General features: G+C 35.7%; 2 protein-coding genes across 2 annotated transcripts; both read right to left on the bottom strand.

The window, feature by feature from the left end:
• Positions 1-1,731: 1,731 nt before the first annotated feature.
• On the bottom strand, positions 1,732-15,669 carry LOC128235151 (uncharacterized). The gene is made up of 4 exons (XM_052949894.1): positions 15,569-15,669; positions 13,660-15,349; positions 4,596-4,778; positions 1,732-1,929 (listed from the first exon to the last, which is right to left on the bottom strand). Exons 1-4 carry the CDS (start codon positions 15,667-15,669, stop codon positions 1,732-1,734), a joined length of 2,172 nt encoding a protein of 723 aa, XP_052805854.1.
• A 53-nt stretch (positions 15,670-15,722) lies between these two features.
• Positions 15,723-17,045, bottom strand: LOC128235140 (uncharacterized). The gene has a single exon (XM_052949886.1). It carries the CDS (start codon positions 17,043-17,045, stop codon positions 15,723-15,725), a length of 1,323 nt encoding a protein of 440 aa, XP_052805846.1.
• Positions 17,046-20,303: the final 3,258 nt, after the last annotated feature.

Here is a 20,303-nt window from a genome sequence, read left to right as displayed (position 1 = left end):
TTGTGGGAAAAATGTCAAACCTGTTCTCACATTGGGGCGACGCCACAGAGCTAGTGACCAATAACGGTATACACTTCACATCTAATAAATTCACAAAGTTTATGGAAACATAAAATGTGAAACATTGATTTTCATCCCCAAGATGTCGGCAAGGAAATTCTCAAGCCGAAGCTGGGGTAAAATTAACGAAGGGTATTTTGAGACAATCTGATGTTATCAGAGCACTTCAAACGTATCGGAACACGCCAACAATAGCAACAGGATTTAGTCCTAATCAGCTGATGATAGGTAGGAATGTTCGCACGTTTCTTCCATGTATGCCGGAAATCACTAAACCAAAATGGCCTAGACGGTCAATTGTTCAAAAAACGACAAGAAGACAAAACAAACTTACGAACATTTCTACAACAAGAGATATTCTGCACGTGCATTGCCATTATTGAATGAAGGTCAAAAGGTCAGAATAAAACTAGACAATCAGAAGAAATGGGAAAAAGAAGGAACTGTTACGATTCCATTCCAAGAGAGAAGATCATACGTTGTAAATACAGAAAATGGGACATATACAAGAAATCGAAGGCATTTACAACATATTCCAAACAGTGACTTTCGTGAGTCTGACAAATCAAACGATAAACAAAGTGAAAACGATGTCACTGTTCCTTTTCAACAATCCAGGGAAACTCCGAGTAAACAGAGAGATAAAACACAAACATCTCCAGTATTAAACGTAACTCGATTTGGGAGGGAAGTTAAACCACCACAGCGATATGGGAACTATGTTTAATGTTAGAAGTAATGATATTCAGATATAGTTCAAGAGTCTCAGATAAGACGTTATAATCGCTAATTAAGAAATGTTTTAACTGACAGTTTCGTTCTTGTTTAGATTAAAACTTCACAAAAGTTATCAGTGCTGTCTCTAATATGTGACCCTTAGGTTAACAATTTATGGAGGGAGATCTTTGGTATTCCTTTCATATAAAATGTATCCATGATTACTCAGAGCTGCTAATGAATATGAGGCTCCGCCTACTGTCTAATGTAATTCGTATTACTGCTGCAGGCTTTTGTACATAGCAGAGATGTGTTTACTATCATGAGATGTATATCGTTATTAAAGTATAAAACATTGAATTGTGTTTATATACACTGACCACCCAATTTCATAACAGTATGATTTGATTTTATTTCCTAAAAACATTACAGAATGATTACATTATAAACAGAATACTAAATTAACCAGACACATGTATTTATTATCGCTGACCAACCTGACCCAACAATTACACTTTAATGTTCAAAATCATAACAGTTATAATTAAATGTGTGCCTTTATAACCCAGATGCCTCTGTTGATATATTTATAAGACATGGACATGACCTTTCTTAATGTGTTCTCCTTATCTGATGTCATAATGGCTCAGTTTTACTCTATATGTATTAGTTTCGAAAATAGGTACATGTTCCTCGTGTTCGTTTTTAGAAGTGTCTTATGCTGGCTCAGAATATATCGATTTTATTATTTGCAATAGTCCCACTTCCCACTCTGAATCAAGTATCCGGTCCAGCACCATTTGAAGCTTTCCTTGTTATATCCACAAGGAAACCCAGGCTGACAGCATCTTTTGTAGTTTTTAAGCATATCCACATAACACCAATAGTATGTTGTTTTGGAGTCGACATCAAGGTGGAGACCGCAAGGACTCGTTGGTAGACAACTTGTGTTATCTATGGCCTTTGTACCGGGGCTGCCACAGTATTGCCATGTGTTTCCCGACGGGCACCAAAAGTAGTTTTTGCTTCGTCTTTCACACGCACCTGTACAGCAGAAGTCCCATTTCTGCATGCTGATATCCGTGTAGCACCACTTATAGGAGGTGCCATAGAAGTCAAATGGTGTGTCTGGATGGCAAAGTGAATTTCCAGCTGTCCAATAACTTTGGTTAGTTAAATCGACTACCCTTTGCAACGTTCCCTGTTGGTTCGTTTTCAGAATAGTTATTTTTGACTCGGGTATCTCCGACTTAGGTATCTTCGACTCAGTTATTTCCGTGTTACTTGCTTTACTTAAATTCAATGTTGGCAACTGCGTCGATACCTTGTGTTTCGTTAGCCAAAGATACTTTTAAGATAATCAAAATCACGACTTAGGATGATAGTAGCATCTTTTTTCTACGATATGATTAAATAAATAATTTAGTACATATATATGTAAGTATTTTACAATAATTATTTACACCTTCATGAAGGTTATGTGTCACATTGTCAGAGATTATTGAGCACATACATTAGTTAACAGAATAATACATCATAGTTTAAATGACAACAAGATGTTGAAAAAGGGTAAAATCGGTTTAATTGATATTGTGACTTTACGTAACGAAGCAGTTTTTCGATGTTCGAGCATAGATAGCACTTTTATTATGTCTATTTAACAATTCAAAAGACAATTCATTTTAGTTTAACAAAAAAATACAAAACGTTATGTAACAATACATTTCTTTTGCTAATGTGATTCTTAAAAATCAAACTTTTCTCGTATAAATAGGTAAAGCTGAATTGATGTACTCACAAAATGTTGTCAGCCAAACAAATGCATTTTAATTAAGAAATTATCTCAGATAAAGTATTTAAAAAATCATCATCATCATCATCATCATCATCATCATCATCATCATCATCATCATCATCATCATCATCATCAACACCACCACCACCACCACCACCACCACCACCACCATCATCATCATCATCATCATCATCATCATCATCATCATCATCATCATCATCATCATCATCATCATCATCATCATCATCATCCCCACTATCACCATCACCACAATCACCATCATCATCATTATCAGCAGCAGCAGCATCATCAGCAGCAGCAGCAGCAGCATCTGCATAATCATCATCGTCGCCGTCATTTATCATTGTCATCATCATTATCATGATAATCTCAACTATCAGGAGCAGCAGCAACAGCAGCATATTAACATCAACAGCCGTAGCATGACCACAATCACCACCATTTGATCCCCATGATTATGCACCAGTCAGTTGTAACCACGTTGTATAAATACTTACAATGAGATTTAAAATAACATTGACGATGATTTCATTTCAAGATGGCCGGCTCTTACCATTAAACGACTTAAGAATTTTTCTTTACTAGTTAAGACCCCTCCAGCGTTGTCTTAACTTTGCCCGATTTATGAAAAATTTAGGAAATTCTTAAGATAAGAAGTTTTATGAATAAAACTTAGGAAAAAAATGTTAAACTTAGGGAAAAACGCCACACTTAAGTCAACATCTTATCTTAAGAAGTTATATGAATACCGCCCCGGGTCTTTTCATCAAAGGTCAAGGTCACCCCTCGAAGTCAAAGGATGCAATAATTCTTGTCCGGGATGTACGTAGCCCATGAATGAAAATATTTTCAAAAGAACCGGCAAGCTGTAAACGATGCAAATGCAATTAATTGGAGTTGCCATTTTGCCCTTCACATCACAATTCTTTTCAAGGTACATAATCATGTGACAAGCCTCGTGTTCGCCGATGTGGTTTCATTTATGATTGCCCTGTTTCTACATGAATATTGGTAAATTGTGTGGAATATTCTCGAGGAATTGTTTATTGTTCCTATACATCTATTGGAACCTCTGAGACTAACATTACATGATTTGAATTGTTCTTAGGAAAACATGACGTTGTGTTATAATATTCTATCTCTGTTGGTTTCGTGTTTTATAGTGCAACAATATATGAGCATTTTCGTTTCGCCAATCTTTATTGCAAATTGTGACCGATTTTATTTTGGAATGCTTCATAACAGAAACATTTCTGTTAAGGCAAAGCAAAACCTACAACAACAAATGACTGTAAACTGTAATCTTCTTACTTTAATCTAACATACATACAATAATACATACCTTATAAACTCAAAGTACACATTTGTTCATGATGAACATCCGAAATGCGTCTGAAAGTGTTGTTCTGAACTCTTAAACATATTCTTTTTTAGTATAATATACTGTATTTTGTAATGCCTTACACAAATATAACGGGGAAAGTATAAGAAGTATAGGAAGCCACCTATAATACTAGTATATTTGCTAGGAAAGACATTGATCGGTCATACGTAGAAACAATTACACTTTAATGTTCAAAATCATAACAGTTATAACTAAATTTGTACCTTTATAACCCAGATGCCTCTGTTGATATATTTATAAGACATGAACATGACCTTTCTTAATGTGTTCTCCTTATCTGATGTCATAATGGCTCAGTTTTACTCTATAGGTACATGTTCCTCATGTTCGGTTTTAGAAGTGTCTCATGCTGGCTCAAAATATATCGATTTTATTATTTGCCGTAGTCCCACTTCCCACTCTGAATGAAGTATCCGGTCCAGTACCATTTGAAGCTTTCCTTGTTATATCCACAAGGAATTCCAGGCTGCCGGCTCTTTTGTAGTTTTTAAAAATATCCACATAACACCAATAGTATTTTGTTTTGGAGTCGACATCAAGGTAGAGACCGCAAGGACTCGTTGGCAGATAGTTTTTTGTTATCTATGTTCTTTGTACCGGGGCTGCCACAGTATTGCCATGTGTTTCCCGACGGGCACCAAAGGTAGTTTTTGCTTCGTCTTTCACACGCACCTGTACAGCAGTAGTCCCATTTCTGCGTGCTGACATTCGTGTAGCACCACATATAGGAGGTGCCATAGAAGTCACATGATGTTTCTGGATGGCAAAGTGACTTTCCAGCTGTCCAATAATTTGCGTTCTGTTGCAAACTAAGTGTGTTTTGCATTCCAGGGTCTTTGACAATGCTCACTTCTTTATTATGGTTAGTTAAATCGACTACCCTTTGCAACGTTCCTTCTTGGTTCGTTTTCAGAATATTTTTTTTTGACTCGGGTATCTCCGACTTAGGTATCTTCGACTCAGTTATTTCCGTGTTACTTGCTTTACTTAAATTCAATGTTGGCAACTGCGTCGATACCTTGTGTTTCGTTAGACAAAGATACTTTTAAGACAATCAAAATCACGACGTAGGATGAAAGTAGCATTTTTTCTACAATATGATTAAATAAATAATTTAGTACATTTGGTGTTGTAGGTTTTGCTTTTGCCTCAAGAGAAATGTTTCCGTAATGATGCATTTCAAAATGAAATCGGTCACAATTTGCAATAAAGATTGGCGAAACGAAAATACTCGGAGGTTTCTTAACTAGTTAAGATAAAATCTTAAGTCGATTAATGGTAAGAGTCGGCCATCTTGAAATAAAATCATCGTCAATGTTATTCTAAATCTCATTGTTAGTATTTAAATAATTAAACGTTCTTGCTCTTGGTAAATTCTTATGAGCGTTGCGCTCTTTAGCAACCGTTGCGTATTTTATGTACATTAATTTTTATCACCTTCAAGAAGGTTATGTGTCATATCGTCAGAGATTAATGAGCACACACATTATTAATTAGAATAATACATCATAGTTTAAACGACAAAAATTGTTAAATGCTTGTGGTTGACATGCTGGTTTAGAATAATGAATGATATCGTCTTGCCCTACGCTTTTTAACTTATTACGTTATAACGTTGTTTTTTTAAACCCAGGTTCTTCAAAGTTTTACCGTCTTCACTTTTCTTATACAACAACCTCCACTACGATTAATACAGTTTTTATTAATATTTCTTAATAATAAGTTGCATATATTTACAACATAAGATGTCTCTACTAAGTTAGAGAAATTATTCTTCAAGTTACAGTTCAAGTTCTATTTTAACACTTTTCCGTATTTTCAGTTTATGTCAATAACTAAGGGAGAACAACAAACTCGATACGAATACAAACTGGGTTATTCAGCAGAGTCCCTTTTTAAGTAATACGTTAAGAATGTGTTTTTAAAAGTTTTTAGAAATATTCTCTGTTTTTATACTACACTGGCCACGGCGAGTGACCAACTAGTTTCCTCATGCTGTCAACTTAAGAAATATCTAAGGCCAAAATATGTCACATATTGCGGATATTCCCATTTCCTGACCACTGAGTGAACCAGCTAGATTCAATCCAACTGTCAGGTTTTAAACCAAATGCAAAAGTGTAACAATTTTAAACAAATATGTAGGATACCTTTATTGAAGCATATTGCTTTTAATTAATTAGATAATTTATATGCATTATAATAGTGCCTTTCTGCTGTGATTGATACGTACATTATGTAACGTGCTTGTATTGAATATTAAAATAAAACTGCATGATGAGAGAGTACGATAGTTGTGTTGCACATATAGTGCTATAAAACGTGTTATAACGAATAGAGATCAGTTGCTTCATAGACTATGCCACACTGTTAACGGTAGGGCACTGATAACAAGATGCCGCTTTTTAAATAATTATGAGAAAATCCCAAAAAGTATGCAGTGTATAATGCATGCAATGCCAAAATCTAGATAGGTAAATACAAATTCTAGTTAGTTTTGCTTTTTAAATAGGTAATAATTCTTGGCTGAGATTTAACAAATGTTTACACGTGTGGTGATATTGTTAATAATTGACATTTGAGGTTTTGTAAAGGTTGCCTTTAATGTTTAACGCGACAATGTTCTCTGACACCTGTGCATTATTTGGCCAGTAATAACACACTATATATACCTTACAACTAAGTCATTTTCAATATAATGTCTCGTAACGAGCAACTAAGCAATTTAAGCAATACGTTTTGCGTGACCCTTTAAAGTTGCACACTCACAGATTGAACGTTTTGACAACTTTTTGTCTTGGAACGAGCAAATTTTTACGTAAATAACTGCAAACCAGGGATGAAAGACTGCTGACAAAAGATCGCAGCTTTATATATTTCCATGCCAACATTGATTTTTTATGCATTTTTCTTAACGTTAGTAACGGTTTAAGCCAAAACATGAAATTTGGAATGGAAATATGAAAATCTGCGATCTGATCTTTTGTCAGCAGTCTTTTATCATTGGTTTGTAGATATTTACGTAAATATTTTCTAATTCCAAGACAAAAAATAAAAAAAAGTTGGAAAAACGGTTAATATTTGAGTGTGCAGCTTTAAGACAAACATGTATAAGTTTTTTTCTCTTCTGATATTTTTTATAATAAAAACTTTTATTTATCTCTTCAGATATTTTTTTATAATGAATAATATTATTTATTGACACACCGACAACACTGCATCTACCTGCTTCGTGGAAACGAAACTTACTTTAAGTCTGTCCATAAGGTGTTTAGTATGGTATTTCAATTGTTTATTGCGAAACTTGATCAACCTATTTAAAGACACCTAAAGTATAAGACGCTTAGTGTATGACGTGCATAACATATCTCGACTGCATCGTGTGCAGTCAAATGTTATAACATTGTATAAAATAATGCGACTGTTCAATGAAATTGATAATGTTTAGTTTTGAACTTAATTATAATTATTAGCTTTTTATCTTTTTAACAAAATATAGTTAAGAGCCTTCATCAACATCTTAGTGGGCGTTGAAGGCAAATATTTATTAAGTTTCAGTTTGTTTAAATCGTAGATTTGAGGTACTATTCTATGCAGGAGTTGAACAATACATATTTTGTTACATGTGTTGGCGAGATGAACAAATTATATGAAAAAGAATTTTATCTGAATTTTAACAGTGATTATATTGCGAAGTATTTCTATACAGATATATTATGATTATATGCTTTATTCATATGTGTGTTGAAGCTATTTGTATGACACAAATTGGCACAGCCCGTCCGCAAAACTTGTATTCGTTGAATCATGCAAATACATGTAACCGCAAAAAAGCCTATATTAATAGTTTACTATACATATATTATTGAATGAATGCCAGGCATTTAGTTTAATACATACATGTTTAAAATATGTTTTAATTTTACATATATTATCAAATGACATCCTGTCTGCCGCAATTTTGTATATTGTGAGTATTTAAATAATTAAACGTAATTGCCAAAGTTCAAAACAAACGGTTTTTATACAACGTTATAATGGCATTGTAAGCTTGTATTGTCAATGTTGCAAATGGATGATCGAAAAACATTTATCAGAAAATGAGTTAAATTATAAACATTTAATGCAATAAATTGCTGTTTATCTGTATATGAACCATTTTGTCAGCGACTGGACAATCAGAAAGTCTTTCTCACTTCACAATATTTTTGCGAAAAACTACCGAAACAAGCTCAGTAGCAAAAAGTTTAAACAAAAACCCTGTTTAATGGCACTGGGCAACCATCTGTATATATTCAAGAAAATCTGATCAGCTGTGCAATAAAAACGCCAAAAGATGGTGAACTAGGAATATATCCATCTAAAGAAGGGTTATTCATTATTTTAAAATTAAAATCATCACGTTTATCATAAAGATTGATACTCAATATAACTTCCTTTACTTCGAGTTGCAGATCTAAATAGGATGCTTTTAAATCGGATGTACCGGTATTAGAGTTATTAAGTTGCAATTGTGAAGGTATATCGATTGAATATTATCTGTAAACACAGGATTATCTAAACTTAGAATATCATCAATATATCTAAAAGTGCTATTGAATTTATCAACAAGAGCGAGATCTCCAGACTTAGACTTTCATAGCAGAATAAAAAGAGGTCTGCAAGTAAAGGTGCATAATTGGCACCCATTGGAATGCCCATTTTTTGTTCATATAAACATTTACCGAATTTTAGAAAATGATTATTAAGTACAAAATTTAAAACTTCAATGACATCTGTGCATGTCCAGTAGATATATTTATCTGTGCGATCATAAGTAAAAAACCTTTTTTAACATGAACTGTCATATAAGTACTTTTCTCCCTCGCAAGAGGAGTCAATGTGTTTGTAACTAAAGATTGTGGAATAGATGTATAGAGCGTTGAAAAGACATAAGTATTAAGCACTAAGACCTTATACCGTCTACTTTCAAAATCATTAACTAAATCTAAAGAATTATTGATAGACCAAAAGAGAAATTATTCCAGATTTGCTACAGTATTTTTTCACATGAAACTTAATAGGAGTACAAGTAGTAAGAATTATATAAGATGCCAATTAAATTCATTATAAGTATTTATATATAGTGGTCTGTTTGGTTATTTATGAAAAAAATGTATTGTATTACGTTAAATTGGTCATTTTATTTTGTAAATCAAGTTCAAATCAGCCGGAAGCCAAACTCAAATATCCTACTGTACATTCACAAGATATATACTGTAATTTCCTAGAAATGCAATGTCGCATCTAATCTTTATTGCCTTTAATTACAGTTAAGTAATGGGGTGCACTAAACAGTGCTTGAAGGTAAAGGTTTCCATTAAGCTGGCTGGAAGGCCCTTGGTTACGAACACTCTTCCAAGATTGCTTCAATATAGTATTAAATATATGGAGCGAATATTCCAAGCGAATATCAAGTGGGTGGCATGTAAATGACTCATGATACAACCTAGCAAACATCGGCCGAACACAAAAAACTGCTAATTTGAGTATTAAAACACCTTTATATTTTAAAATCCTTATACACCGTCTTAAACGTTAAGCTGTCAATGACATGCGTATGTGCATTAACATTAAATAAAATTGTTCTGATAAAAGATTTGAACATCATAAGATAAGTGTTCATTGCCAAAAAGTTGCTTCGTCCTTGAAGGATTTTCAGTTGCTTATGTGCTCTTATGCATATTTTAGAAAACTGGTCAACCGGATGATTTGAAATTTCTGGCAGACGATTAATGGTGACGTAAACTTTTTAGTCATGAAGATTGCAATGTCGGCTACAAATTGCCAACATGTTGCATCGTTAAGTGTACATGCACTGAACATAAACTTAGTTAACTCAGAATCATTCGGGTAAACACTTTTTGAAGAATGATTTCATGTCGTTTTGAATTGTTGCGCTGCTAAAAAAACCTTCCCGTTCAATTCCGTACCAGATAGTATCCCGGGTTGGTTATCGGGCGTTTTTTCCGGAGTGTTCGGCATCGGTTGAGACATTTTAAATGATATTCATCAGTTATATGCAAATGACATGTTAACTCCATCCAAAATAAATCGCTCATTATATGTAGCTTGCATTTGTCGGATGGAGTGAAAATGAGATGACTTATTTTGAAACGAGGATTGACAAAGAAGTATGAAATATCGAAAATGGACGGTTATTTTAACTTCGAAGAAACGATAATTTCGAAATAGCGAGTTCGGATAAATGATCGGATTAAACCTATGATCATGGTTAAGCCTGATTTTTAATTAAACTAAGATAAAACGAACTCGGGATCGAGAAATAATATCGAAACGGGGACAATTTCGGATAAACGGTGTTCGGATAAACAGTATTTAAATGTTTGTCTGGTGAGTTTAACTGTCCTGAGCTGAATTACCAGCAATGTTATTAGGGACACATAGGGGTGTGTAAATTAACAATTCACAATCAATTCCGCGTTCATATGTTGATCTATTACCTTCGAATGCTTATGGAAAACAAGATACTCATATTTAACAGTGCTAGATTGCTAGACATCGCTCCATAATCACTTTGGTGATTGTAAGGGAACCAACTGTTTCGAAAGCGTTCATTTCAAAGACCTGTTAATGCCCTTGAAAATACGACAATTCAAGGATCAAATATCAGAAAAAAGGACAATTACCCTTCACTATTATATAAAATATCCAAGAAGCAGTTCTGACCTATAATGCGATATTTTTCGACAGGAATCCTTCACTGATTTCGGCATACAATTGGTCCTAAGAATTTTAATGCAGCGACTTTTAACTCTATTTACCGCCAAAAAGAAACATTGATTTATAAGAAGAAAACATACTTGTAAGAGTGATTATTGTGTACTGTTCTCCCTTTTTGATAAAATTAAGGAGCGCGTAAGTTACTGAATAAAATGGAGAGAACATTCTTTGAAATATTTACAATGAAAAATTTGTCTCCGTACGTATTAATTTTATTTATTTATTTATATAAAAGTTGTGAGGGACAGGATTAATCATTTGAAAAATGTGTATTAAAGAATCGTTCATATAGCAAATGAAATTAATGAACAATTACAAAGTGAAAACGCCATCTATGCTTCAAAAATATTGAAAAAGCCAACGGCGTTGAAATATTTTCCACTTGCGAATGCACACATTAATCTAAATTGACAAAATTATTATGTCATCACTTTCAATATATAAGTAAATACATGACAAATATAGAACTAAATATCATTACAAAAAGGTGACTTTTATTTAAAAATATTCTAAATGAGTATGTAAAATCTACTTATTACGATGAACAATTAATGATATTGTTTATATATTCATTAATAAAGTATATCGAATCTTAAATGCTTCCGATATATATTTACCTAACATAAATGCTTCAGATTCATTTTGTGTATGAAACAGCTGGACAAGTAAAAACATACTAGGTCTAACTCTATAATTACGTCTAATATGTTTTTGTCTTAACAGAACATATGGTGGACACTTTAACATATAGTGCTACTAATCTTCTAATTCATTAGAAGCACATAATTGACAATGACGCAAGTTTCTTTCTAGTCTATCATATCAGCCAGTATGTATTCTTAAAGTGACACTCTTATTAAAAATCAATACATATAAAGGTATAACAAACATAAATTTTAATTGATAAACCTTTAACTACTTACTAAATAATGTATGTGCGGGAAATGTTAATTACTGAGAACAATATTGTAGCAGTTTATTTAATAGCAGAAAACGCAAGAATATTAAACGATTGCTGAATGCTAAAAGATTTACTGTGGTCTACTATTGTTCCATAAGGTCGAAATACCGTTTTTTATGCTCATTTCTTTCATATTCAACTCAGTATCCTTCATAACAACATATTATTTTTGACATTTATTCGTCCTTTCTGGGAGATTAAAACAAAATTATTAATTGTGGTAAATCTTATTTGGGAGTAAGAGTGCATCATTAAATTATGGGAACAAATAATTTTGTTACAGCATTTCTTAGATTTCTTGACACGATATTTTCTAAATAAGGTCGAATTCAAATTCAAATGAGGTTTTAAGTTCTCTATACACAGTTAAAATACCATTTGTGTTGACATTTCTTTGCCATTGCTGTAAATATTCGTCAATAAGGCGTTGTTTAAAAATACATATACAATGGTTTTCGTTTATCTGTGAATCATCACACCATAAATAATAAAAAAAACATTTTGTGTGTCGCGGTTTCAAATTCACTAAACCGCGGGATCTGCTTTTTCACATAATAAACCGGAACTCGTTGTAATATACTCGTTCACATTTATTCCATACAATCAAACAGTCAATCAGTCAGCAAAACAGTACGTAATGGAACTCATCTTAACGCTATTGTACGTATACGAACGTAAATGAAATCTAAGGAACGTATGAACGTATGGACGGTTATCTGAAATAACCCAAACACAATAATCAAGACACATACATCATATACACAATAATAATCCAAATAATGCAATTAACATAGCAAATAGATGTTCACAGAGTATTTTCAGGACATTTAAAAAATACTTAAAGTTACGAAAATGCTCTGAAGTTTTGTAGCTATCAAAAATTGCCTTAACTAACCTTTCCGTTATATATATAATTGTAGATTAACTTCATTTATAAAAACAAAACAAAAATGTTACAAAATATAACTTACTAAACATTGGTACGTATTCCGATTTATTTAACAAAGCCCAAACATTCATTCATGTCTTTTCACTCGCACCTCTCTTACTGACCAAATTTACTTTCGCCCAGAGCCCTCGCAGCTGCCAGACAATCAAAACACAAAACATTCTCATGGTAACCATGCTAAATATATATTGTATACGTATCTTGCATATCCCAAGCAAATAATCTAAACAATGGGTCTGATTAATTTGTTCTATTATTACTACAATGAATCATACTCGTTAGCGACCTACAAAGCTGATGAATTTAATAAACATATTCCTAGCTGCGGCACATCGCCCCTCAATAAACCTTCATTTTGAAGTTCATTCAATAATTTACCTAAAGCAACTAAAAATTAAATGCTCCAAAAACAAAATAGGATCTTAAGGTTATACAATGCGTGATTATAAGACGTACACAAATACATGTTGTATACTTACCAACCAACATACACTACAAGACCAACGGCTTAATTGAAAACTACTTCTACCCTTCTATCGTTTTAAACATGAACGTGTTTATGCACTGTTTTCTAGCAGACATAACTTCGTAATAGGTCTCACCTTCACTGATCCATTCACACGTACCCTACATGAGCGAACCAAACCGTCTCGTCCCTTACTTACCTCGTTTACCAGTCCAAGAGGCCAACATCCACGTGGTAGTGACTCATCATACACCAGAACAAGGTCATTTACCTCGATATTTCGTTGTACATCTTGCCATTTTTGCCTCTCAAGAAGATTTGGTACATACTCTTTTACCCAACGTCGCCAGAATACGTCTGCAAGATACTAAGCTTGACGCCACCAACGCTTACAATAATTGTCATTCCTGCTAAAGCCACCAAGTGGTATACACCTATTTTGGCGCAAAAGCAACAGTTGGTTCGACGATAGTGCTTCTGGATCTCTGCTATCATCACTTACCTTTGTAATCGGTCTGTCATTTACAATCTTTTCTGTCTCCGTCATGAGAGTATTTAGTGCTTCGTCATTCAAAAGCTGCTCTTTGACTACCGATTTTAAGGCTCTCTTTACTGACTGAACCAGTCTTTCCCACACTCCACCTATATGACTCGCATATGGAGGAATGAACTGCCATTCTATGTCTTTCTGCACCAATTCATTCATGATACGACTCTGGTTCCATTCGGCAATTTCTGCTCTTAATTCCCTTTCTCCGAAAGTAAAATTAGTACCATTATCGCTGAAAATCTTTTCTGGTTTTCCCCTTCTACTCATGAAACGTTGCAATGCACATACAAACGAGTCTGTTCCTAAACTATGTGCGATTTCAATATGTACTGCTCGTGTCGCCAAGCAGGTAAACAGGCACCCGTATCGTTTCTGTTGGCTACGACCTACCTTGACATACATAGGCACGAAATAGTCCACACCAACATACGTAAATGGAGGTTTGTCCGGAGTAAGCCTCTCAACTGGCAACAGTGCCATCTGTTGTCGTTGTGTTTTCCTGAAGCGCCGTTTACAATCCATGCATGCACTGACTACATGTTTCACTGTCCTTATTCCGTGAATTATCCAATACGACGGTCGAGTCAATGATAATACATGATGAGCTCCCATGTGATGATTAACCTCGTGATATTTCCGTACTATAAGTTCTGTCACGTGGTGTTTGCTTGGTAAAATGATCGGATGTTTGCTATCCTCGGAAAATTTAGTGTACTGAAATCGCCCGCCAACTCGTAACAGACCCTCATTAAGCACTGGACACAGTTTTACTAACGAGCTTGATGTTGCTATCTTCTTATTTGAAGTCAGTTTACTAAATTCGTCACCGTAGGCACTTTCCTGCACCTTCATTAGTATCAACTTCCTAGCAGTTTTAATTTCTCTCAGTGACAAACAACCACCAGTGAAAATCTCCTTTGTTTCATGTTTCAAGTATCTGTGTATCATAAATGTCTTCAACCTAAGCAGCCAAGCAACAGCTCGTTGCAGTTTATACCAATCTGAATATCTGTTTAGGATATCAGATACCACGTCCTGGCATTGAGACTGGACCATACTAGTCACTACAGCTGGTTTCATTTCAACATCTTCGTACTCCGTCGTGATTCCATCAGGTTTATGTGGCCAATCATCTTTCTCCATGTTCAGAAATTTTGGTCCGTTCAAACATATAAAAAGTTTACCACCTTCCTCCGGGTGTTCACCCCTGGAAGCTAAGTCAGCTGGATTCATGTTTGTGGGCACGTGCCTCCAATCATTTGGGGAAGTCAGTTCATGAATAAGAGCTAACCTGTTAGCTACATACGTCTTAAAACGCCGTGAAGTATTTCGAACATACCCTAGAACAATCATTGAGTCTGTCCAAAAATAGCAGTTGTCGACTTTTGTGTCCAGTTCTTTAATCAGCATCTGATACAATCTTACCGATACTACTGCAGCTGCTAATTCAAGTCTCGGTATGGTTAGGGTCTTGATGGGCGCTAACCTAGATTTCCCCATCACAAATGAACATTTGCCGTTTCCTTGTCTGTCATATATCTTAACGTATGCTGCTGCTCCGTAGGCGTATTGTGAAGCATCACTGAACATATGCAGCTCTACATTGCATGACGAGATATCAAGGTCACCCGCCTTTAGACACCTTTCAATTTTGACAGATGACAACTTTGGCAAATTTGTAAGCCAATCACACCACTTTTCTATGTCGGATTCATTAAGTTTTTGATCCCACGTTAAGCCTTGACGACATGCGTTCTGTAGTATCAACTTCGGAATCAATGTCACTGGAGCTACAAATCCTAACGGATCGTATAAGGAGCTCGCTACAGATAAAACTCCTCTTCGTGTAGACGCTTTTCACGTTAGGGACGGTTTTGCTCGCTCTTCCGGTGGGATTGAATCAACAACTTCTTGGCAGTTCGACATCCACTTTGTAAGTCTGAAGCCACCTCGACCGAGCATTTCTCGGAGATCCTTACAAAGCAAAACTGCATTTTCCTTGTTGTTTGTTGACTTTAATAGATCAATTCATCAACATAGAAGTTCCTCTCCAGTGTTGTGGTTACTTCCGGTGCATACATTCCTGCATTGTCAGTCGCCGTTCTTCTTAATGCATACGCTGCGCAGCTCGGCGAGGAAGTTGCGCCAAACAAATGCACTTGCATCTGGTGGCATTCAGACTGTCGAGTTAAGTCCCCTTCGGGCCACCACAGAAATCTTAGCGCTTGGCAGTCTTCATCCATCACCCGCACTTGGTGAAACATAGCTTCAATATCTGCCACTAACGCAATCCTTTCCTCTCTGAAACGCGTAAGTACTCCGACTATACTATTTACTAAATCAGGACCTTGATGCAGCCGATCATTCAGTGACATACCTTTGTATTTTGCAGCGCAGTCAAATACTACTCTTACCTTTCCTGGCTTCCGGGGGCTTACAACTGGGTGATCTGGTAGGTACCAAATCCTGTCACTTTTACTCTCTGTCTCACTTTCGCATACTCGTTTTGCATGACCTTTCAATATATATCCTTCCATTGTATCATTATACATTTTATGCAAATAATCATTTCCTTGCAATTTCCTTTTCAGGCCTGATAGATGTGTAAGTGCCATGTGTTTGTTATGTGGAAGACATTGGTCATCGCGCCAAGGTAGTCCAGTTTTATAATGTCCATCCTCTTGAGTTATTGTCTGCATCATTATACCTAACGCTCGTCGGTCGTCTTGCGACATCTCTCGTTTAGCGTCAGCTACGTACTCCGGAAAGTCTGTAGACCAAAGTTTGTGCATTTGCTGTAATACATCGGCTTGTTGATAATGCACATTGACATTTAAATTTGTGGACACCTTACATGTAGGCCCAATGATCGTCCAACCTAAAATCGATCTTATAGCATATGGTTCGCTGCGCTTACCTATTCTTTCTTCTTCCACCCAGAAAGCTTCCGGTGTGTCACTGCCAATCAATAGCCCAACTTCATTTGCGTCTATATTAGGCAACTCAATGCCAGCTAAGTGATCCCACTTAGCCAATTCCGATCTCCTCGGGAGTGAATCCAGAGACACAGGCAAACGTTCTACAGACCACACTCTTGGAAGGGTCAAATGCCCATGTCCGTCAATAGAACTTACCTCTGCATTAAACTCTATGCCCGTTTTCTTCTCCTTACTTCCATTAACAGTTGTTATAGAAAACTCTAAGGACTTACCTTTGGCGTCTAGACTTTTAACTAGGGAATCGCTACAAAGTGGGACGTCAGACCCCGCATCCAACAAAGCATAGTTTGCACTGTCTTCGAGCCCCGATGCACGGCTACCGGAACGATTCGTAGACATACCTTTGTGCCATAACCACTCACATTCGTCGATGTACAACTGCCCGTCGCTATACTCTGGTTACCTCGATGCAGCACGGCATGATGTTTCATTCTGCATCCCGGTACGTCACATCCGCTCTGCTTCCTACAAAACTTTGCAATATGCTTGAAGTTTAAACAATTGTCGCACATTTTGTGCTTCCTTACAAATGCTATTTTGTATTCAACATCGTTTTGTTTAAATTCATTGCAGTCTCAGATTATGCCGACCCTTACAGAATACACATGACAAGATACGCGCTGCTGGTACAATGTCATTATTACTTACTGATGTGGCTAAAGTTGTAACTCTCTCACTTTTCGGCCCATTCACACCAGCTCTATCTCTCCCTTTACTGACCCCATCACCAGCTAAATCTTGCCCATACATAGTATTTGCAACGGTAGCCCGCTTCTCAACAAACTTCATCAAATCATTTAAGTTTGGTTCTCGGCCTTCGTCAATAATTGAACTAGCCTTATCAACCCATTTTGTTTTAATGTGCATAGGTAGGCGTTTTACTATTTTCCTCAAATTTTCAGAGCTATTAACATCTGACATAAATCCTAACTGAGATAGCGTAATCTCACATTTTTCCATTTCTAGGGATAATCTCATGAGACCCTGAACATCATTTGCATTTAACTAGCCTTATCAACCCATTTTGTTGTAATGTGCATAGGTAGGCGTTTTACTATTTTCCTCAAATTTTCAGAGCTATTAACATCTGACATAAATCCTAACTGAGATAGCGTAATCTCACATTTTTCCATTTCTAGGGATAATCTCATGAGACCCTGAACATCATTTGCTTTTAACGGCTGACCATTAACTAAACGATCTACATGGGACCGCGCGACAAGATGCGGCTTACCATACCGTGAAGCTAAAATTGCCTTTGCTCTTGAAAACCCATTTTCAGGTGATAGTACAACGCAGTCCTCAATAGATCGCTTAGCCTCACCTTGACAATATTAAATGAGATAAGACAGGCGTGACCTAGAATCAGTAACTCTACTCTCAATGTTTGTTTGAAAAATTCTCATAAATTTGCAATAATCTGCCGGATTACCACTAAAAGTTAAAATGTCAGGTCTCGGTAAATTAAAACTCTCCTGGATGGTATTGGCCATCGCTTGTAACCCCTGGAAAATCTTTCCATCTCCGCCGTCTCCTCGATGTGCGTTCCCGCTTCCACACCTAGCCGTCAGTTCGTCAGCACCGCCGTTCTGCTGCCCTACAACGTCACCAAACGTTATCCCCCTCGATGGTTGTTCAGTGAGAGGTAACGCTGCAACAGAGTTGTTCTTATCATCTGTGTCATCGTGTTGCTCCGTGAATATTGGCAATTGAACAACAGGTTTGATGTCTGCCAAACTGGGCAAGTCATCTTCGTCACATAAAGATTCTTCAAGTTTTGAACGTTCTATTTCATTAATTAATTCTTGTTCTTCTATTTTCATGTTTAACTCCTTTTGTTGTTACTCAAGTCTTTGTCTTTCCTTTAATTGTGAAAGTTCAGACAGTTTTCTCTGCATAGAAATATCTCTTTTAGTTTTGGACGACACCGATGAGCCAGTCTCATGTTCTTGTCTAACGCTCCTGCACCAGTCTATAATCATGTTATTCTTTTCAACAAATTCCATTTTTAACCTTTTAAACGACTCTCCCATTTCATCTCTGCCCTGCCCACTTAACGAGCTGATAATCCTCTCATAGGTAACAGCCAGAACCTCGTATTGTTCTCGTATTTCTTTCTGTATGCCAATTAGCGAGGTGTAATTTGACACGCTCTCGCTCACCATAAGTAGCTCTGCAGTTTTGTACTGCCTGGCTAACAAAGCCGAATTCCTAGCTAAATCATGATTTAGCTGTTCACCGTCGATCGCCGCTCTCTTACTGCCTTCTTCAGAGACGTCGACGTCACGTATCGAACCAGTTGACATCGTAATCCAATTAAGCACTTAATCCACTTTGCACATTGCAAACTTCAATGTTTAATAACTGTCGCGGTTTCAAATTCACTAAACCGCGGGATCTGCTTTTTCACATAATAAACCGGAACTCTTTGTAATAAACTCGTTCACATTTATTCCATACAATCAAACAGTCAATCAGTCAGCATAACAGTACGTAATGGAACTCATCTTAACGCTATTGTACGTATACGAACGTAAATGAACGCTAAGGAACGTATGAACGTATGAACGGTTATCTGAAATAACCCAAACACAATAATCAAGACACATACATCATATACACAATAATAATCCAAATAATGCAATTAACATAGCAAATAGATGTTCACAGAGTATTTTCAGGACATTCAAAAATACTTAAAGTTACGAAAATGCTCTGAAGTTTTGTAGCTATCAAAAATTGCCTTAACTAACCTTTCCGTTATATTGTAGATTAACTTCATTTATAAAAACAAAACAAAAATGTTACAAAATATAACTTACTTAACATTGGTACGTATTCCGATTTATTTAACAAAGCCCAAACATTCGTTCATGTCTTTTCACTCGCACCTCACTTACTGACCAAATTTACTTTCGCCCAGAGCCCTCGCAGCTGCCAGCCAATCAAAACACAAAACATTCTCATGGTAACCATGCTAAATATATATTGTATACGTATCTTGCATATCCCAAGCAAATAATCTAAACAACGGGTCTGATTAATTTGTTCTATTATTACTACAATGAATCATACTCGTTAGCGACCTACAAAGCTGATGAATTTAATAAACATATTCCTAGCTGCGGCACATCGTGTAAGAAAGTTCTTAACATTATTAAACCAGTTTGATTTATCATAATCAATATCTAACATAGACTCTTTATTGACCGATTGATTAACTAAATTATCACTTTTCTTAAGTTTAAACCAATATTTTAAAATACGTAAGTATCGATTAATATGTAACTCAATTCACAATATATAGCAGCGTTGGAAGTTGTTTGTCTCACACCAAGTATAGCTTTGCAAAAACCTCAAATGTATCCTCTCCAACCAGCTGTGTAAATTTTGCAAATCCCCATATTCAAAACCGAATGTAATAATAGATGAAACAAAGGTATCAAATAACTGCAGTATTAGATGTTCATTGCTTTTAAACCATTACCGTACAGTGTTTGGGTATTAAAATTAAAATTACCAGTGTAATGTAACACCTAAATAGTTAAAATCATTAACAATCTCCACTTTTTCAATTCCATCTCACAAACCAGAAAT

This window comes from Mya arenaria, chromosome 1 (assembly GCF_026914265.1).
Source record: "Mya arenaria isolate MELC-2E11 chromosome 1, ASM2691426v1".
In the NCBI taxonomy this organism is placed as follows: Eukaryota; Metazoa; Mollusca; class Bivalvia; order Myida; family Myidae; genus Mya; species Mya arenaria.
This window is presented reverse-complemented; position numbering and strand designations above follow the sequence as displayed.